Source organism: Lingula anatina, chromosome 6 (assembly GCF_051362555.1).
Source record: "Lingula anatina isolate TDL-2025a chromosome 6, LinAna3.0, whole genome shotgun sequence".
NCBI classification, from domain to species: Eukaryota; Metazoa; Brachiopoda; class Lingulata; order Lingulida; family Lingulidae; genus Lingula; species Lingula anatina.
The window spans coordinates 21,441,143-21,463,720 of NC_141772.1; the positions used below are offsets into that span (position 1 = coordinate 21,441,143).

Consider the following 22,578-nt stretch of genomic DNA (forward strand, 5'->3'; position numbering starts at 1 on the left):
AGACATGTCTAAGCAAACTGAAGGTCAGTGCAGCCTTGGGCATATCAAACGTTTCTTTCACCCTCCATTATATGCATACAGGTTAAGGTTAGAGTGATGTCAGTGGATCGAAATTCCGAATTGACGGTTGACCATCATTCCATTTTGATCAAGTTTGATGATATAAATCTAGGAGTAGTATTAGTATTTTAAGGCAGTTCTTATCGTTACCGGATCATTTATAAATTACTCTCAGATGTAAGATACTCCCGCATGTGTTAAAACAGCTCAGTAAGGAAATTGTAACTTAAAAACAATGACCGACTTCTGTTTTAAAGTTCATTGTGGGTTAATTTCACACATAACCGCTTATGCAGGCTTTAAAAATGGTTATTAAACTAACCGCGACCTCTACACATAGACAGAAAGCCGTCGCGTGCTCACAGCTCTAATGAGAACAATTATTGCTACCCGTATGGCAGAGTTGTCTGTTTACGAAACAATTATAAACCAAAAGCTGACAATGATGCGTGTGTAGAGCGCTGGACAACGAGAATCTTGATGAATGAAGCGTTCGGGGTAATAATGTTCCGGAATGTGTCAAAATGACGTGCGCGTTGTCACCTTCTGGTAAATGGTTCGAGTCACGTACTGTCTCGTCGGGCACCCAAGGGAACAAGATATAGAAGTTATGTCTAAGATACCCGTTGAAATAGAATAAATGTATAATCATAAAACCTTAAAGAGCGTTTGTTGAAAAAAATCCTAAAAGGGTAGTTTGATGTAGAATTAGTAAATGTAGAATTGAATTAAATTGGTACCAGCTACAGATACAACAACACCTGCAACAGATGCGACAATCTGACAAGACGGAAGCGCCGCCGACACCCCCTTCAAGTCCCTCCGATGGACATCGCGGACTATAAAAGGTTCTGGAAATCTAAGACCGTCAGCTTTCGGGATCAGTTAAGCTCCGGTGAAGATCTTACAGCACAGTCTTTGGATCAAAAGACAAAGATGAAGTCAGTCGTTGCCCTCATGTTCGTCTTCGTGGCTGTGGCCACTGCCAACTACAATGACTACCTGCTTGGAAAAACTTCCCCCGTGTACGGCAACGCCAACCTTGCTCTCAGGTAAGGTGTCTTCGATGTATTTTACTTCTTCTTTTAGACTTTGGATAGCAAAGGAATTTATTTTCATAGAAAACTAAGCGATTCTTTTCAAGATATTTTGTCAAAGGCTTTGGATATGGCAGACCGCTGATAAATGACAACGTGTCGATGTTTCCATGAAAAATTAAATTTGATTTGTAATTGTCTATTGCTCATTGTGCGCCTTTTTATCAACACAAGAAAGGAAGGAAACTAAGGTCTTGTTTCACAAAAAAAAGTATAAGTTAAATTTTTGACCGAAAATTGGGTCCAATCTGACTGAAAGAACTAGCAGCAGTCTTATTAATGTTACTCCTGAATTCTTAAAACAAGAAAACCATGGGCAATTTTTCAGTCAAGTTGTTTAGTCACATTCGGGGCGTTTTATAAAAACAGAGGATTTGGGTTTTGGAGACTAGTCAAAAAATAAGGAATGTAATTGGCTTTAAGTAAACAAGGACGTTGGAATATCAAAGTAGTAGACAAAATAGTGGCTATCATTCTCCGCTTTTTCAATTCTTACCAAAGTCCTTTAGTTATCATTTTCAAATTGTAAACTTAAAATTGGCATAAACAGTAAGTGTATATTTCAGTGAATAGAGATTGGTAAGGTATTTTTCCATTGTTTTACAGGAACCGTTTCGTCCATTATCACAAACAGCTTGTGAAACCAGCAGCCCCTGTCGTCACTCGTGTGGTCTCAAAAGTTCTCCCACGTGTGGCCACTAGAGTTCTCCCAGTCGCTTCCCGTTTGATCCCAAGAGTTCGCCCGGTCGCTTCGTCCGTTCTCCCAGTCGCTTCCCGTTTGATCCCAAGAGTTCGCCCAGTCGCTTCACGTGTGGTTTCAAGAGTTCTCCCAGTCGCCCAACGTGTGGTTCCAAGAGTTCCCCCACGTGTTTTGCGACCAGTGGTTGCAGGCCCAAAACACGTCATCGACGCCCCAACACTCAAATATAACGAGGAATACATGTACCGTGGAAAATACGGCGGTGAGTGAACTCTGTCTCAATCTTTCACGCTTCCTAACCCCGCACCTTTATCCTCCTCTCTATTTTTGTGTTTGCGCCCACAATTTTGTGCAATTCTATTCTCTTTTGTTGGCTAAAATAACCGTGGATGATTCCATATATAGAAAGAAAAGCATAGATCATTCTGATAGACTTAACGTTCAATGATGTGCTATCATTTCGCGTACAAGAACTTAGCAGAACAACTATTTTATCAGTTAATTACCAATGTCAAAGTTCAAAATAAACTACGCTGTGCCTTGTCTTCAAATTTATCACTGCGCTGGGGTATTTCGTTGTTAAAATTTATTAGCAGCTTGCAGTGTTTTTTTTTTCTATATTTTTTCCAAATATACGTGATGGCTAATAGATGTTTTATGTTTTAATTCAAGGAAATTCTGAATAATAAATTATTTTATCACACTTATAATTTCGCAGGAGTCTGCGCCTACGACGGTATCTACGCCAACGCTGACGGCTTCTCTCTAACATTCTGTTCCAATGGAATCGCCACTGTGCAGCACTGTGCTCCAGGTAGCGCTACCAGCGGCCTCGATCTGGTGCCAGGAAACGCCTACCGCGGTGCTGCCATCTGTGACATCAACCTCAACGACATATACGCCGGTAGATACGCCAACAGTCACGGATACGGATATAGCAAATACTAAAATGGGAATGGCGTGATACCAAGGTACGCTATCTCTCTCTCTCTCTCTCTCTCTCTCCTGTTAAAAGGATTTATACATATGCACGTTGAACAGACACCACTATGACACAATCCAGCCAATGTTCAATTTATTTCTTAGAGATAATATAACATAGCTTATTAATTAAGTGTTGCTAGTTATAGTCCGATGTTTATGATGTCATTATCGGAATATACAACATTTCTTAACTTTGCGAATAAGGAATAAAAATATTAAATCATCCCGACTGATTTCCGAAATACTCCATTTCAGGTGACACCTACAGTGATGACAGAGATAACATTTCTTGTTGGTAACTTTGGATGTGCTGTATATATATATCGATGTTGTAAAATAAGAAAAGGAGATAGATAGAAGAAAGATAAAATAAGAAGAGGAGATAGTCGTCACTACGCCAAAGAGTAACTCATTTTTAAAATGTGCCAGTTACTCCCTTTCCAATTTTCTCAATTTGCTATTTCAATTTCATTTTTACACAACTGAAATGAATTAAGATATTCTGAAATAAATAAATATGTATCCGAGAATTGCCTCTTTTTGTACTTCTTTTTTGCGGTTTGTAAAATTAGTTGATCATTACAAGCGTGCACATCTATAAAAATACTTAAGGTAAAAATAAGCAACATTTTGACTTATGCAGTCGTCTTCAAAGAAAGAAAATTTCTTAACTTGAGGGCTGCGAGGTCAAACAATTACGTTACAAAGAATATGCATTGGCAACAGAACATTAAATATGTATATATGTTAACACCCTTGTCAATCAACCGACATGAGTCACACACTATTCCTCAACTTCATTGCATGTCTAATGTAACGTGTCAGAATACAATTTTTTTTTGCTATTAAGTAACTTATTCAAAATCAGAAAGGGTAGTAAAGTAACGTATCCAATATATATATATATATATATATATATATATATATATATATATATATCAGTACATACTAGGTGTACCCGATCTTACAACCCACAGGCCCGTAGTAGGGGGTCGGGGGTGGGGTTCGGGGGGTTAAAAAGAATCGCCCTTTTTCTAAGGAAAACGTCAATGCTGGTAAAATTGATCTAGGTACACAAGAGTTCCACTGTAAAAGGTCCTTTTTTTCTGAAAAAGAACCTCCCTTTTGAAATTTCTGGCTACGGGCCTGCCTCGTGAGTTTGGTGGACCGTCATTAGCACCCTACAAACCAAATCTCTTGCTAAATTCTGGTCGACGCTACCCAACGCCAGTATTTTCCAAATTCCTCTATAAAGTTTCACTTTTGGTACTAACTAATGAACTATTTTTGGAACATATCCCTCACTACACAATTTCATCTCACTACACAATTTACCATTGTTTTCAATAACGTGCCCACTCAAATTAAAAATTCTTTTATATTGAAAAACATGTATGTACATTTGTAAACATTCTGATACTTGAATTTGCAAAAACGCTGGTTCTTCATAATCAATCTAAGATAATTATTTACAAGCAGTTACGTTCGCTGTTCAAGACAAGCCTGAACTGCACAAGGTCGTGATGTTACTAGACCAACACAATTACTAGTTAAAAACACGATGAATATACATTACCATACTGTCACTGAACACGTACTCCCAATCTAAGTGGGACTCACTATGAAAAACACATCAGAGCCACCACGTACAACTTCTATATACAGGTAGTTATCCTTGTCATTCCGTCGGAGACAGTTCTTTTGAAGGCACTGTTTATCCTCCGTGTAGTCGTTCTTTTTAAACGTCAATTTTGATGCGCCAGTAGTAAAATATACTCTTTCTTACCCTGGAATGTATAAATGTTATATTTCTTTATAAATTTATCGATCGTTACTTAATACATTAAGCCGGCATCTGAAAATTCATTATTTTTTCTACAGCGTGTATTTCTCCTATATGGTAAAGTGTATTAGTCAGTATTGAAAAATTTTAGTATGATGAACATTTTCTGAAAGTAGAAATATCGAGGCAAATTTTTTAAACTGGAAAAAAGAAAATATTGATTCGTTAATTGTTAAAAGGTTGAAGAATAGCGTACTTCGTCCACCACGACCTTGACCCCCACGGCCTCGACCTCCACGACCTCTTCCCCCACCACGTGCCAAACCACCACCACCACCTCGGCGCCCGGCAATTGTCTCCAGACGGCGTTGACCTGAAGAATCTGTGGCGCCTGCAGAAGTCCAACTCTCCTGGTGAAGACTAAGGTCCGTATCTTCCCCAAGGTCGCAGGCCTCACATGCTGGGGCCTCTTTGCTGGACGTCCTCATCACGTGACCTGGTATTAAGATAAACAACTTCTAATTTATTCCAGTAATACGTGTTGTGTAAATTAAAAGCTTCAATGTGTGTGCGGATGTTTTAGACAAGATATGAGACACACGAAAGTAATCAGTGGATAGGCCTACTAAGAAGCATAGTTTCTGAAATGAACGGTTCCATTCATGATCGTTTACTATTTACATGTACATGGTTACAAGATTCAATTACATATATTTATAACGGACTTTAAAGAAGTGGCATTAAAAAACTGTACATAAAATATGCTACAGCCTCTTTAGCATACCTCTTCGACAGTACCACCACTGCCGCCGTTCCGGTAAAGTAAACGGCGCATGCAACAGTGCTTTCATTTGACGAGAGCGTTGATCGTCTACCCCCTTCAATTTCTTGAAAATCAACACAAGTTCTGACCAAGGATAGTCCAAGGTCTCGAGACATTGGGCCTTGACAAGACCCATGTTCATCTTATCCAACCCCGTGCGTGAGGATAGGATCAACGAACGAAGGAAAAGATGCTGTAGAGTATTGACCAGATTGAAAAGGTCGGCGTCATCTTCAGCACTTCGCAGTCTTTCTAAAATACTGTTAAGATTTGCCTGGCTGGTAGAGTCAAGGTAAAACTTTAACAAGTTTACCCTGAAACAGACGAGCAATAAGTCATTAGGAGTATTACTATAAGAGCATCTTACGCAAAACTTACCTAAATTGAAGCACTTCCGATTACAATTAAATAAGCAATCGATATATTTAATGGCAAAGACAAAAAACATAAAAGCATACTTTTGTTATTTGTTTGCGTTAATCTGCGTTAAAAATATAAACTAAGGTCTGAACATACTCTTTAATGGCGTCTGTTGCATCTAAAATGGTGCCCATTGTCAGCAACATCAGGGAGGTCTCTTTATCCCTTTGTACCTTTTGACCTTCGATCTCAGAAGTGCTGCAAAAATCAAATATCTCAGCGCAGATTGGAGAATCCAATGCCCTTATTCTCGTTATCAACTCAGCAGACTTGAGAACTTGCTGACAAAGAGAATATTCATATCTTAAAATTGCTGAAGCCTCGTCCTTGGCTTTAATGTACGTCTTCAGTTCCCTTCCATATCGAGGGCATATTTGGATTATTTTCCTGCAGCTTGGCACAGGACACCGTTTTGGGCCTAGTGTCACTACATCTCCTTGGCGGGCCATGTGGGCATCCATCTTGGTCACCTCGATGACGTGGTTGCATGGTTGGACTCTGATAAAGCGGGACCAGGGTGGCAAACCGACAAAGACTCTGCTTTTCTTGCTGCATATTCGACACAGCAATGGGCATGGTTCCCCACACATCCCAATACAAGGGTGGCCGCAGCTTAGTTTTTCCGGGCAAGGCTCATCACAGATTAAGCGATCTGAACATATCTCGGAGCAGAGGCTTTTACACTGGGCATGGTAGCACTTCCAGTCGCATGGCAGAGGACAACGCTTGCAGAAGTCACTGCATTTTTTAGTGCATTTTGTCAGGTGAGCGCAGGATCGTTCACAACCGACTGAGCAAGGTTTGCATACAGCACTGCACTTCTCCTTGCACGGATGCCCGCAGGGAAACACAAGTAAACAAGGACTTGAACACGGGATGTGGCGGGTACCTTGTCTGCAAGAACCACATGTTCCCTCACAGATGTGACCGCAAGCACGTGTTTTTTTACAAACAGCAGGACAAGCTTCCACTAATTCCCTTTCTGCCATTCCACAAATTGCCTTGACCTGGTGGCCACAAGAGAGCATTCGTTCCACTTGCACCTGACACCCCTTCGACAAGACTTTTTCTTTAGTGGCACACTTCACCTCTACTTGGTGGTTGCACTTCGGAAATGTCAGCATCATTTTTTGTCTGCATATGTAATTTCCCACGTCTAGATGACAAGACATTATTCCCGTGTGTCCGCAGGACAATGATCTCTCTACATGCACTGTACATCGGAGAGACATGGCTGTGTATCTTTCGTGGCATTTCACTTCAATATGGTGGGCACAAGGAAGCCTTACGGTCACCGGCAGTTGGCATTCTATGTTTGTTACGTCTTGATAGCATGGCCCTGCAATCATATGGCCACATGGCAGAATTTTTTGCATCAATACTGGACATTTGTATATGCGTGTATCTGTATGACAGGCGACGTTTGCCACGTGGTTACAGGGCAGCTGTCTCTCCACAATTTTTTCGCATGTTACGTCTTGGTAGCATGGCGCTGCAATCTCATGTCCACAAGGCAGAATTTTTTGCATCAATTCTGTACATTTGTATGTAGATATATCTGTATGACAGGCGACGTTTGTCACGTGGTTACAGGGCAGCTGTGTCTCTACCATGCTGTCACAAGTCACGAGGGCTTCATCCTGGTGACAGGGAAGAAGGCAGCTGTGCCCACACGGTAAATATTTCAGTACTTGTCTTTCACACTGCACGGTACAAGGTTCAGCGCACAGGTTCTTGCATTCATGCCCACAGTTAAGGAGTCGTTCGCACGGGATAGGGCAAATTATGTCATCTGGATCTCTGTGACATTCGGTTAAAATTTCGTGGTGACATTTTGGCAGTCGAACGGTTACAATAAAACTGCATGGTGAACAAATCTTAAAGCATTCCCTCTTGCAGGTTTTGTGTCCAACGTCGCAAGGTTTTTCACACGGCTTTTCACATTCGTATAGCTGGTGGTCTATATCGTAAGGATGGCACCGACGTGCGCACACATGACCGCAATCCAAACGAAACTCACATGGCAATAGGCACCCCCCATCAGGCACATGCTGGAAATCTTCTTTCTTTGATACTTGATATTTCCTTTTTGGGTGGTTCTGACAAATTAAAGTCAGTTCAGTGCCCACCTGTTGCCGTTCTTTCAGCTTATTGACCAGCTTTTTCCAGAGGCTACTTTGCCGTGCCATTAGCGAAACATTCCCTATACAGTAGAAACCCATTCTCGCCCTAGAAAGAGCCACGCAAACACGGTTTGAAATACTAAGAAAACCAATGCGTTCTTCCTTGTTGCTGCGTACCAAGGAGAGAAGAATTATGTCATTTTCCTCTCCTTGAAAATTGTCCACGGGCGTTACTCGAATCCCTTGGAATTTATCTCTCGGGAGGTTATTTTTCATTTCGAAAAGTTGGCCAGTGTATGTGGTCAGAATGGTGATCTGTGATTTACTGTAACCTTGATTCATGAGATACTGGCAGAGAGCAGCAAGGAAGGACGCTTCATGCTTGTTGGAGTGACTTTTGCTATCATTGTCACTCTCTTCTTCGAAACTGTGGTCAATAAAGAACAGGTTTTCTTCAATTCCTCTCACATTCTCATAGTGGCGAACAGACTCATGATCAAGAAGATGGTCATATATTTCTGGTACCAGAAGACGTGATATCTCAGGTCGCATACGGTGCTGTATAGCCAGTCTGTCACAGTGCATCCCGTTTCGCACCATTCGTTCAAAGAGGGATATCTCTAGGTTGAACTTCTTGGCCAGAGCATAAACAGCAGGGTTTGGTCGAAGCTGCTGATGGTCTCCTATGAGAATCAGGTGCTCGCAACCTTCTGTGAGTGCCGTCACAATGTGGGACTCAAACACTTCTGCCGCCTCTTCTACAATAACAATCCGCGGACGAAGTCGTCTGAGGATGTGGTGATACTTTGCTGCCCCAGTCGTAGTCATGCCTAATATATACATGTTTTGAAGCAGCTGGAAATCTAGATCATCGTATATTTCTTGCAGCGCAAGCCGGGTACGATCGTATTCTATGATCTGATACTGAAGGCGCTGGAAAATGTCCTCATAAAATAAGCGTTTCCAATAACGATACAAACGCCATCTGTCTGCAATGGAGAGAACCCAAAGGTTTTCTATGCTTTCTGCCTCCTCTTCAGTCATGTAGTCATCACCACAACTGGCCTTGTGAAGTTCACTTTCAAATTTCTTCATCTCTAGTTGCATTTCCCTTTTCATTTTTTTCGAGATTTTTAAAGGTTGTTCAGATTTGTCCATCTCGGTAGTATATGCATCCTCCTCCATCTCTTCGGATTTTACTACATGTTGAGCGATGGTCTCCAAAATATCAGTGTCATCATCCACAATTTGAACATCATCCAAGAAATCCTCGGCCTCAATAAATGACATTTCATCTGATTCATAATCATATTCTCCTTCTACGATTTCTCGTTGGTCGGACAATAATCCAGCCTCTCCTTTTACAGCAACTGAGCTATCTTTTTTATTCAACAGACTTTCGCTGTCACTTTTTCTCATATCTCCATCTTCCACAATTGTCTCTGGTGTCTTTAATCCAGCAGCTGTGTTATCTAGATCACTCTCTCCATCCGACAATTCTTCTTTTGTGTTGCAAGGCTCACACACATCAAATCCCTTGTTTTGGTTTACTCCATTTCCTTCAGACTCTGCTAACAGATTGTCTCCGTCTTCCACATCACTGTTACTTTCTTGGGGGCCTGTTTCACCAACACCTACTGTTTCTTCGGCAGATCCCTTGCTTCGGTAGACTGTTTTCTCTTGAGACTCTGCTAACAGCTCGTCTCCGTCTTCCACATCTCTGTCACTTGCTTGGGGATTTGTTTCATTAATGTCTGCTGGCTCTTCGCCAGCAGACTGACTATCATTCTTAAACTGGTGCCGTTGTTTAATCTCTTGCTGCAAGACTATCTTGCGGTCTTCAGCAAGAAGCCAATAATCAAATGGACTGGAAACATCTTTCGCAACGTACTCTAGAGACTCCTGTTGCGATTCAGATAACAAACTGCGTATTTGTTTATATCCAATATAAATGAGGGAATTGTGGATATTTGCAAAATAACTGATGGTCTTTGCCAATAACGAAAGCTCCCCATGCAAACGTGCGATTTCCCCTCTTCTTACCCTGTCAGTTGGATGATCTTTTTTCATATTATGCAGAAGACACCTTTGAAGAGCAGGATCCTTAGAGCTGCTTCTTCCTCCAATTCTTGCAACTTTGCTGGGCTGAAATTTTACAATGCCTTCTAAAAACTGGTCTAGGGCATGATTGGTGTAACATACGAGCAGTATTGGTTTGTTAACGTCTCTCTTTTCTAGGGCGTCCTCTTCTGGGTCAAGCAAATCTAATGTCTCGTGCTGGATGACATTCCCATTTTCCTCTCTCTCTCCAGATGCCCAAATTGGTCTGTTTGCCATGAGAGCTCTTACAACTTTTAACCCTATGTATGTTTTTCCCGTTCCCGGTGGACCTTGAATGACAGAGAATTCTTTGGTTAGAGCACTCTTTAATGCTGCACTTTGGGACTCATCTAAATTCAGCTTCTCTGCATCTGGCCAGGTATCTTCTTTGAAAATATCAACTGCTTCAAACTTTTGTCGTCCTACAATATCTCTGTCGATTAGACAGGTGAGGTCCAATGGCAGGCCCGAATCTAAAATGTATTTCGGTGGTCTGGGCGCACTATCACAGCCAATAATGTACTCTTGAAGGGGTAAATTTTCCTGGTTCAACTCCTGAAGCCCCCTCAAGACATGCCGGTATGCTTCAAAATAGGCAGAAGACTCAACCATGACGAAAACCTCACGCATGCTTGTGGAAATCACTGCAAGACTTTCTGCATCACAGTGGAGCTCAATAATACCTTCCCGAAGCTTCTCTGGGTCTCTATCAGCAACTGTTGCAAAAATTACAGTTTCAAACCTGTCCTTTGACAGGCAAACAAGAGAACCACATATCAACCGTTTACTGTGCTCCCACCTGACCTTGGAGAGCCTTGATACATCAAACTTGACCGGATAAGTGATTTGATTCTTAGCACAATTGGGCATTTGAAAGTACACATGATGGTATACCCTAACATCCGACAACCTGACATGTTCTTGGCCACGATCTAAATTGACCAAGTACTCTCTGATGCCATTACGAAGTGGTGCTATGAAATCTTCCCTCAGCAGCCTAAACTGGACATCAAGATAATGATCCACGGAACTGTACTTCCCCTTCACAATGTTGGCCCTCAGGAAAGGTTGTTCATCGGTGATAAGGTCTTCCCTACTTGGAAATATACTGCACTCGCGAAAATCATCGGGAGGAGTTGTGAGATCTTCAGGAGCATTTTCTGCATCTTGTGCTTTAAAACCCATTCTTAGGTCATTTTCGACGGCATCTTTTATTTCAGTAGCTTGCTTTAATTGTCTTTTCAGGCAGACAATATTACCACTGTCTGCCTTGCCATCTACTACCTTCTGTATTAATGGTAAAAGGGTGCTGGCATGTAGGTGACTAGATCGAGGCAGAAGAGTCAGAAGTAAATGGACCAAATTGAGAACATTGCCAAGAAAATTGACATCGACAGCCTGGCTGTTTCGGGCTAGAACCATCTCGATAATACAGCTCTGAACAGGACCTCCTGCTGAAAGCAATGGCGATTCATTGGTAATGTTGAGAACCGTAATCAAATGCGATCGGAGCTGATCTGCCTGACCTACATAAGCCAACACAGACAGGAGAAGAGAAAGAAGACCACCTTCCAGCTTTTCAGACACGAGAAGCTCACGGAAACCGTTTTTAGGGGATGCCAAGTACAGGAGAGCATCACCCTGATCCCTTTTTAACAAATCTTCCAACTTTTTGTAACCCATGTAACGGACTTCGCTCTGTGTCCATTTCGTGGTCATGTCACCAGCTTTTGGCCCCCGTTTATAAACTGGCCTGGCCAACCTGAAAAAGAAAAAAGCCTACTTTCATACTTCGAGCCCGAATTGTATATTTTGAATGTTTTGTTTTCCTTTCACTGATGTATTTTTAAAATGCCTAGTATCAGCGTGAAAAAAAGTGTCTAATTTACCTTCATTCAGTCTTTCTTGCTGGACCCCTCTCTTCCTCTCTCTGCTCTTTCTCATTGTCTGACAGTATGTTTTCTCAACATCCTCGACCTATATCTCTGTCACTTTTTTACACACAGACACACACACGCATGTGCGCATGTTTACTCGCGCACACACACACACACACAAACAGTACAGGGTATATTTACGTTAAGTTCACGAGTTTTGTAAATACTTACCCTTCATGGGGTTTGAACGGCCTATCTGTGTCATATCTACTTTTCTTCCCATTAAGCCTTTCTTTTCGTGAATCATGTCGTGGACTCTGTCTCTCTTCTTTGGTCTTTTCTGCCATCTTCTACGTATATCTAGTGCATAATATAACGCATTTTGGTAACATAACAGGAAATAATTGAGAGAGTAGGGTCTGCTGTTTTCTTAGGGGTTAGGATCAGCAGCGATTTGAGCTGAGAAGGTCACATCTGTGATATTTGTAAAAAAAGCTAGTAAAAGGCTACACAATCTTAAGCTTCTGAAAAGAGCGGGTATTCCAGCCAATGAACTTGTAAGATTTTACACATCAGTAATCAGACCTACATTAGAATATACATGTCAGGTGTGGCACCCAGGTCTCACACAACAACAAGTTGATAAAATCGAATCCATCCGGATTAGAGCATGTAAGATTATATTCCCAGAGCTGCCCTATGATGGGGCACTTGAAACATGTAAACTTATCACTCTTGCTTGTAGAAGAGATGAACTATCTAAAACATTATTGCATAACATCTACTCTGAAGGACACAAAATCCATCATTTGCTACCAGGGATAAATGAAGGTTCCTACACTTTGCGCCGGGTTTATAAGTACACTTTGCCAAAATTGAGGAATGTACGATCGTCAAAATCTTTTATCCCATGGGCTTTATCAAATTTTAAGTAGTGCGGTTTTTATGAACTTCTAATGTGTATCGAATCATTTTGACACTTACAAGTATATTTTAAGATTGTGCATCTCACGACTATTTGTTTTTATTGTAAAAACCAACTTTTTAAGTTGCAAATAAATACATATTATTATTATTATTATTATTATTATTATTATTATTGTAATAAGTGTTAAAAATTCCACCGTTGTCACTAGTTGCTTGTTCCATAGAGAAAACCAATATTTATAGCAATCTGGACAATCTTTCTTATTTTAAAGATAGCAACTGGATTATAAATACATCCATATATTTTTTCAGGGCCATGCAGATTTATGTATAAGGTATGTAGAAATAACTCGTTCTTATTGCGCCACGGCTAAGAGTACACCAAGCCGCCAAAGTTTACAGGGCGACCGTGCAATCAAATGCACATACTTCTTGGCCCATGTGGTACATCAAAGTCACACATTAAAAAAGCCAATGTTAAAAAAAAATATCAACGATAACAACAAAAAATACATGTATAACAAAAAGACAATAGGTTCAGTTCAAAGTTTTTCGCGCTCCAGCTGTATATTAATCTTCATTATAGGCCTAATTATTTTATGTTTGAGGATAATAAGTGACACTGTTGTCCATTAAACAGTCCGAATAGTATTTGTGGTAGCCGTGTGCGACGACGTGTGCACATAAATACGTGTAAGTGTAATTGAAAGGGAAAGGGTTTCAAAAAATTGACAAAATGACATTTAGATAGCAGAGAGAAAAGAAAAAAGTTGAAGAATATATGAGAAGTAAATATCAAATGAATTTTTTTAATGTTCAACGCATATTTGCCAAAAGTTATCTGTGCAGATATGGGGGCGCAATGGTGCTGAGAGTGCTAAAGGCACCAAAAGACCAAAATCCAGTCCGTATTGTGTTTGTCATTGAACTTGGTCTTATAAATCTCATGCCTCTAAGTCCTTCTGGCAGACCCCTAAATTTTAAATCGCTACCGAACGGGTGACCACAGTTCATTGGTATCATGTGAAAGTTCATTTAATCAGAAGTCAGTGCCTGTGTGGTATCACTTTCAAATCAGTAGCTTTCTTCATGCGAATGGTCTTTATATAACGAAATGTTGCTAAATGGCCGCGTCTAAAAAGATGGGGAAAAGGAAGGAAAATATCGATAATATGAAAATACCAAAAGGTAGGGCATTATTATATTTGATATTATGCAGCTGAAGAATAGTTTTAAAAGATCTGTAAAGTGAGTTTTTTATGTTCCATAATCTGTAAACAAATGAGGTCAAAAGTCACCTGAAGTAAAACTTGAGGTATTTTCCAGAAAAAAAATAAAGCAATGGAATAATCTTCAAGGTGAATGTAAGACAAAATTAATGGTTTATTGCTATTACTGATAACTCCATATATTAAAGGGATTTGATGAGATTTGACAGTTAACTTGACAATTGCGACGCTTATGGATGACACAGGTGCTGTAAGGGGTGTTCAGTCAGTTTATGAATAATGGGGGTAGGGGAGGAAAAAAAGCTCACTATTTGATAGACTTGTAAGGTGTGAATAAAATTCGGCTCATTTATTTAGCTGAGGGGATGTTCTAATAGGTGAAGAAAAATATTTGTTAGCATGTAATATAGCAATTGAAGTATTTCAAAGTTCACATTAGGTCAAATTTGATGCATTTTAGGAAAAATGAACCCAAAAGTTATTTAATTTAGAGAATGGAAATGGAAGTGTTTTGGATTATTTCTAATAACTTGGTCTAAATTTCAGGGATATGCTGAAGTTCTGACAATTTATTCAACAATATGACAGATTTATGGATGAACTATTAATCTTGACTTACATTCTCTTAAAAAATAAAATTTAATATGTTTATTTCTCCGAAAATTGCCTCAAATGTGACCTTAGGTTACCTCTGACCTTATTTGTTTACAGATTATGTATTATTACAAAATTCACTTAGTTGATTTTTTAAAGACTATTCTTCAGCTGTATAATGATACATAAATTATTACTTAAGTTTATTTTATTTTCATATTATGTATGTTTTTCTTCCCCTACCCCCATTTTTCTAGATGCGGTACATATGAACCGAGCATAGGTGGAGCGTGGATTCCCAGTAACACATATAAACCACTTCCACTAGTTTCTTATACGACTCAAATAAAGTCGACATGCCAAGGGATAAACTAAATATATCACTCGATCAGCCTTAAAAGACCTTAAGACTGCTCCTGTCTTTAAATTTTTGGTCAGAAATTTAACCTACATTCGTGACCTACTTTTCTGCCCCATTGATATACAGCATAGAATGCTAGCCGAAATATCCGTTCAAATATCATTTTTCGGGTAAATTTTAACAATGCCTTTTACTAATTCTCTTAGTTTTACTACTTGAAACTACGTGCTGGCATTTGGTTGGCTTTTGTGACAAAATTGTGACTTCATATGCATCCTTAAGCAACATTTCGTTATATAAAGAGCGTTCGCATAAAGAAAGCCAAGAATTGAAAGTGCTACCACACAGACAATGATTCCTGTCTAAATGAACTTTCACATGATACCAATGAATCCCTCAACCTTGGTCGCCCGATCTGTAGTGATGGACCCCTGTACCTGACGGACTACCGGTATCATGGGATGGTGGAGATATAATTTTTTTCTGAAACAACCTTCGAGAATATGGCCCCAGGCCAGCACATGCCAGCTTCCTCCTTTCCAAATCTGCATATCAGTGGTTTTAAAATCTTGCAGATGGAATTAGGCATCAGTTGAGAATGTTAGGTTCAGTGACCCCAGAACTACGATAACTTGGTCAACCATCAATAGGAACAAGTTCGTTTTGCTGAAGAATCAAGGTATTTCTTGTATGCCTTCGATGGTCAAATTTGGACCCGTAGACATGTTGCAGAATGCTTTTTGGAAGGTTTGTGGAAGATAATATCGCCTGAGGTGTCAGTTCAGACCACGTTTGGAGAGAATTCCAAGCCTATGGTTTTAGTGCATTGTTTTTTCCAGAAAAGAACGTTATTGGGGCAATTCACTGAAACGTTCTCAACAAGTATCTCACTCCATTTGCAAGAGGTGACTTCAGGGATACTACAGGCGTCATCGTGGAAATGCACATGCTCACAACTCTCGTCTGCTGAGTGATTTGTTGCAGAAACCCAACGTTAAGAGGATAGAACAACCACCTTTGAGCCATGTTATTAACCTTACTAAACATATGTGGCATGAACTGAAGTGTGCAGTGCATAGGAAAACCAAACTCCTAATGCTCTGGACCAACTCCCTCAAGCTCTTTAGGAAGAATGGGACAATATCCCATAAAACAGAATTGTTACCCTTGTTGAAGGCAGGCAGCGCCACCTACAGGAGGTACTTACAGTACGCGGTAAACACAAACGCTATTAGGCAAGGAGCCTTTAACGAGCACACCCTAATGCTAAATGTGTGGAAATTTGGTGACATTTAGTGGTGTTATTTCAATTTAATGGACATTTCTTTACCTCTGTGAAAATCACAGTGAAACGTCGGACTTGAGGGGGTACATGTAATAAATGTGAATAAATAGTATTTTATTTATTTTAATATTTAAAAATATTGATATCTTCAACGCTAGTTTGTATTTTCTGTATCACTAATGTTAGTTATGGTATCTGGTATGAAAATCACTATTTATGACAATCTACACCTGTGATGTGATCATTTATAGATAAAATCACATGATACTGAAGGTGGGGCAACCTTTTTGACCAATGCTGTATTACAGTAGTTAAAACTTTATCTATATCTCACTGATAATGAGCGTCGAAAATCCGAAAAATCACTGATCACCGGGTATAAACTTCGTTTCACGAAGGGCGGAGAATAAAAAGTCACATTCAAGAGTCGTGGGAAAGGGGTGATTCACGAATCACGCAAAAAAAAAAAAAAAAAAAAATACCATTACGCATATAATTTTTAAAATATGGCTTTCACAGGTAACGAAATTACCCAATAGGACCCTCTTTTAATTAAATTATTCCGTGGGACAAATATAACCTGATAAAAGGAGAATCCCCTTCAGCTGTGCTACGATTACATGGACAGTGGAAAATCGGTATATGGATATGATATTTCCGCTAAACTGACTCTGACTACACGCCAAATAGCTCACCCGCGTCTGTTCACAAACATACACATTCAGAGAGAGAGAGAGAGAGAGAGAGAGAGAGAGAATTAGTTTTCAAATCGTATTTGTGAATCATTGACGGACTTCAATTGCATATGCTTGATTACACATTTAATACGTGACTTTAAAGGTCAAGGGTTTTCCAAAGATTTTATAGCGTAACAAGGGCAGTAGGCTGTGAAGAATACGTGTGTGTGTGTGTGTGTGTGTGTGTGTGTGCGTGCGTCTGTGTGTTTGTGTGTGAGAGAGAAAGGCATATGCATATATCTTCCCCCTAAATTACCCCCCCCCCCTTACGGGGTCCGCCATATAGATCAACGTCCTTATAAAATATTCGTCCCCATAGATGCGTCTCTATACATACGCGTCTCAATAGATTTTCGTCTCGTTAAATTTACGTTCCGATAGATCCACCAGCAGATTCCTCTAAACCCACGTATATTTAGATCCAGGTACCGCTAGATCCATCTATCAGACATCGTTATCGGCAAAAATGGCGATATCAACTTGAGATACAGGTATCAGACTTTCGAGTGACAGTCAGACTGCAATTGAGTACTGACCCACTTAGTTATCTGACTTAATTACAACCTGATATTTATTACCTTAAAGGTATGTTAAGCTCTAAAAAGGCGCAAATTCCCTTAGAAAACGAATTTCACCAGGGTAAACTGCATTTTTCCTGGACTTTATTTCACCAGTCCATTTTTGTTCTAAATCATCAATCCAAACTATTAGAGGTCACTTTTACAAGTAGGTTGAGTTTCTTACTATGATCAGAATTCAAATCTCCTAACCTACACATTACTTAAATTATGTAAAAGTTAACAATTAATGGCATTTCCAAACAAACTGTGTTGTTTACAAGGGCCCGTCAGAAGCGGGGGGAGGGGGCTGCAGCCAATAATTTGCTTGTGTATCTTCCCCTGACTTTCGCTACCCTTTCGCTAGTTCTGTCTTTTGTAACAAATGTAATATACTAGTATCAAAACGAAAAACAATGTAACACATAAAAATCACTCTTGTGAAAATGTCCATTTGTTTTTACCATAAAAACGCTCTCTAGTTAGGTATCGTTAACTTCTTCTCTGATGAAAAACATGAAATGTTCTTTTTTAACAGATGTAATATAAGATAACGTAAAGTACTATGCAATACTTAAGAATCACATGCGAAGAAATGTCCATCTCTTTTTACCAAAAATATCCAGTGCAATATCTGTTCTTCTGGGATTAATCGCTATATAGGCCTAATCTTAGGTTCCCGTCAGAAGCCTGCGTAATCAAAACTAAATGAATGTAACATAATTTCACCTAGTGAAATCATAAATTTCTGTCAGATAATGCGTTAGTAATGTAAATTACCCGAGTATTGCGTAAAAACGATGTAGTAGAATAATAAATTGCTGAAGGGATTAATATGTGTACTGTCGTTTTAAAAAAAGTGCATTTCATGTACTGAGTAGTATACCAACCATTTTGGGCAATAGTGTACCTGTAAGGGATCTATCGATATTTGGATCTAAAAATGCGTGGATCTATAGGTATGCGGACTTATAAGTACGTGGGTTTATGTGGACGTCGGTATCTATAGGAACGCAAATATATAGGACGGTGGTGAAAATCGGATCTATCGGTATTTAAATCTAAAAAGACGATTTTTTTCAGTTTTTCCTTTATGTATCTATCGGTAATGGGAGTATAGGGACGTGTAATATTTTGGGATTAAATTTTATCCGTACGCCCCCCCCCCCCATATTCTGTGCATTCTTCGCGAGAGAGAGAGAGAGAGAGAGACTGAGAGAGACTTACGTTAAAACCGTATGAGACGGCCTATCGAGTCACTGTCAGTTCCTGGTTAACTTTCGCTTTCGTACTCTGGCTGGTTTGAGAAGCTTTCATCCATCCCACTGCGTCAGGTTTTTCCTGTCTCCCTCTGCAATACGCATACCTCTCTGTGTGACAGATATTATAGCGCGTTGAAATATATAGCACACGGAGCACTATAAAATGTATTTCGCTGAAAGAAACGCCCTCCGTTAAAGTGATTCAAAGAACTGGGCCTCTTACGCTATATTAAATACCTGAAACAGAAAGTTACCGGGAAAAACAAATCTGTCGCGACCAATACTTAAGGTCTGGAGGGTTAAACTGAATTATTTGCATTTCGTTAAGTTTTTAATCACCTTTGCCACTCTCACCCAGCTTTCATTTGCTATTTTAACTTCGCCCTTATTTGTTCTTGAATGTAAGAGCCCTTTAACCGATCTTTATTTTCTAATAACCCTAAAAAGGTTTACGTGCTTTTTCACAAAATCTGGATTGAGAGTAATATTTCATATGTGACCAAAAACTGACGTTGTTTAAATGGTCATTTAACAACAAACGGGAGGGCATTATTATTATTATTAGATTTTTTTTTTTTTTGGGGGGGGGGTACCTCATAAAACCTCTGTAAAGGTTTATTTGAAAAGTTCCGAGAGAAAACAAAACCAAATATATATATATATATTAATAACAAATAATACACGGTATATATATATATATATGCACTAATAGTGCGGTCAATCGACCTAATTATCCAGGTTACACCATGCGTCATACACATTACTAGAAATGCGATAATATTGTTTGTTTAAGATAAGTTGGTCTGAAACGGAGCCTACTCAATTTGTACCTAGGCCAAAGATTGAATTCTAACTCAGTCAGTGCACTGTTCTCTGCTGTCAACCGAGATAAGAATTCATGTATGGAATTTACCTCATCCCTCAGGTGACTTCTAGTAAACGATACACAATTTACAAGTAGGCCTACATGTACTTGAACTTTGGTACGCTGCTTCGGCACCCTTCCCATTGCCAACTATAAAGATCTTCAAATCTTCCATTCGTTGAATTTCTAAAAAGGGAGGAGGAGGAGCCGATATTCTGAAGCACCACTATGAGACAGAGTTTTCAGATAAACCCTAGCTGGATCGATCCAAGTCTGCAGTTAATGTAATCAGGTTAATTGTCAGACAGGGGCGTAACCAGGCATACGCACGGATGCACTGTGCGTACAATTTTTTGAGCCAACCATGATATTATTCTCCATAAATTCAGTGTATTTTTCATGGAATATAATTGTACCTGGGAATTTTCAAAATCTGTGCGTACAATTTTTAAAGGTCTGGTTACGCCCCTGTCAGACACGCCTCCTTTACGCACGTCATCAACACCCCAACACTCCAGTATAACAAAGAATACGGTAATAAAATTGCTCATAGAGCAAAAAACTCTGCAAATGTTGTAAAATTTTTAAATTTCAATTTACTTTTAATCTTTATTCATTTTTGAATCTAGTAATATTTAGATGTAATTACAAATTAAACAATAAAATGCAAGTTGTACTGGAAGCATATTTATTCTATCTAAATCTTTGTTTTACACTGCATTATAATTGCATAAATGATTGCCATATTTTTTAGTCTATTTCATAAGTAGATATCTGATAATAATGTAACTATCTTTTCATATAAATAAATAAAACAATGTTAACATATGCTTAAATATGCAAAAAAAAAAAAAAATAAATAAATAAATAAATAAATAGAAACAAAATAAAGCAAAAAAAAAAAAAAAAAAAATGTCGCACGCCACACCAGGGCTCCAACCCGGACCCTCCCGTTTATACCCTCCCGTTTATACCACAGAGCGATCACTCTACTGCCTGAGCTGTCCAGCCTTTCATCTAAAGCCAGGCACTAAAATACAAATCAGTAGTTCCAAGTTCACATTGTGTAAACATGCTTTGTTCACACCACACGCATTCCTTAATTGACCTGGTACTTCTATGGAAATATAAATAAATTCTCCTTTTCCGGCTGCACTTTAACACCAATAACTGCAAATTGAACGTCCCAAGAACCTAAACGAAGCAACCAGATGACATATGACGCATACGTTTACCCCCGTATAACACCTACCTCGTCTCAGAAAATGATTTTCACATCAAAAACATAGAATTTTTGGCTAACGTTCTCCGCTTTTTCAATTTATACCAAAGTCCTTTAGTTATCATTTTCAAATTGTAAACTTAAAATTGGCATAAACAGTAAGTGTATATTTCAGTGAAGTTAGATTGGTAAGGTATTTTTCCATTGTTTTACAGTAACCGTTTCGTCCGTTATCACAAACAGCTTGTGAAACCAGCAGCCCCTGTCGTCACTCGTGTGGTCCCCAAAGTTCACCCACGTGTTGCCCCACGTGTGGTCTCAAAAGTTCACCCACGTGTGGCCACAAGAGTTCTCCCAGTCGCTTCCCGTTTGATCCCAAGAGTTCGCCCACGTGTTTTGCAACCAGTGGTTGCAGGCCCAAAACACGTCATCAACACTCAAATATAACGAGTAATACATGTACCGTGGAAAATACGGCGGTGAGTAAACTCTGTCTCAATCTTTCACGCTTCCTAACCCTGCACCTTTATCCTCCTCTCTATTTTTGTGTTTGTGCCCACAATATGTAGGCTACATCTTCGTTCTCTTTTGTCGGCTAAAAAAACCGTGGATGATTCCATATTTATAGAGAAAAGCATAGATCTGAAAGACTTAACGTTAAATGATATGCTATCATTTCGCGTACAAGAACTCAGCAGAACAACTATTTTATCAGTTAATTACTAATGTCAAAGTTCAAAATAAATTATGCTGTGCCTTGTCTTCAAATCTATCACTGCGCTGGGGTACTTCGTTGTTAAAATTTATAAGCAGCTTGCAGTGTTTTTTTTTCCAATTATACGTGGGAGTTAATAGATGGTTTATGTTTAAAGTCAAGGAAATTCTGAATAATAAATTATTTTATCACACTTATAATTTCGCAGGAGTCTGCGCCTACGACGGTATCTACGCCAACGCTGACGGCTTCTCTCTGACATTCTGTTCCAATGGAATCACCACTGTGCAGCGTTGTGCTCCAGGTAGCGCTACCAGCGGCCTCGATCTGGTGCCAGGCAATGCCTACCGCGGTGCTGCCATCTGTGACATCAACCTAAACGACATATACGCCGGTAGATACGCCAGCAGTCACGGATACGGATATAGCAAATACTAAAATGGGAATGGCGTGATACCAAGGTACGCTATATATCCCTCCCTCTCTCTCTCTCTCTCTCTCTCTCTCTCTCTCTCCTGTTAAAAGGATTTATACATATGCACGTTGAACAGACACCACTATGACACAATCCAGCCAATGTTCAATTTATTTCTTAGAGATAATATAACATAGCTTATTAATTAAGTGTTGCTAGTTATAGTCCGATGTTTATGATGTGATTATCGGAATATACAACACTTCTTAACTTTCCGATGAAGGAATAAAAATATTAAATCATCCCTATTGATTTCCGAAATACTCCATTTCAGGTGAAGCCTACAGTGATGACAGTGATAACATTTCTTGTTACTTTGGATGTGCTGTATATATACATATCGATGTTGTAACATAAGAAAAGGAGACAGATAGAAGAAAGA

The 22,578-nt window shown here is 39.4% G+C and overlaps 2 protein-coding genes and 1 long non-coding RNA gene across 4 annotated transcripts; 2 read left to right on the forward strand and 1 right to left on the reverse strand.

The window, feature by feature from the left end:
• The first annotated feature begins 918 nt into the window (after positions 1–918).
• Positions 919–3,371, forward strand: LOC106176392 (uncharacterized). 2 transcript variants are annotated; one of them, XM_087015166.1, is made up of 5 exons: positions 919–1,112; positions 1,764–1,869; positions 1,903–2,119; positions 2,576–2,828; positions 3,097–3,371. In XM_087015166.1, exons 1-4 carry the CDS (start codon positions 997–999, stop codon positions 2,803–2,805), a joined length of 669 nt encoding a protein of 222 aa, XP_086871292.1. In that variant the 5' UTR covers positions 919–996; the 3' UTR covers positions 2,806–2,828; positions 3,097–3,371. The 2 variants fall into 2 exon arrangements, with proteins under 2 accessions (XP_086871292.1, XP_013414216.2); XM_013558762.3 differs by having other exon boundaries at positions 1,764–2,119.
• LOC106176335 (NFX1-type zinc finger-containing protein 1-like) lies at positions 3,365–19,121 on the reverse strand. Its single transcript, XM_013558676.2, has 6 exons — positions 18,885–19,121; positions 12,199–12,327; positions 5,964–11,852; positions 5,409–5,761; positions 4,881–5,120; positions 3,365–4,628 (listed from the first exon to the last, which is right to left on the reverse strand). The coding sequence occupies exons 2-6, from the start codon at positions 12,312–12,314 to the stop codon at positions 4,624–4,626; spliced, it is 6,603 nt and encodes a 2,200-aa protein (XP_013414130.2). The 5' UTR covers positions 12,315–12,327; positions 18,885–19,121; the 3' UTR covers positions 3,365–4,623.
• Positions 19,122–21,252: 2,131 nt separating this feature from the next.
• On the forward strand, positions 21,253–22,566 carry LOC147761346 (uncharacterized). The gene is made up of 3 exons (XR_015334994.1): positions 21,253–21,485; positions 21,930–22,182; positions 22,471–22,566. It is a non-coding gene; the product is annotated as an uncharacterized LOC147761346 (long non-coding RNA).
• Positions 22,567–22,578: the final 12 nt, after the last annotated feature.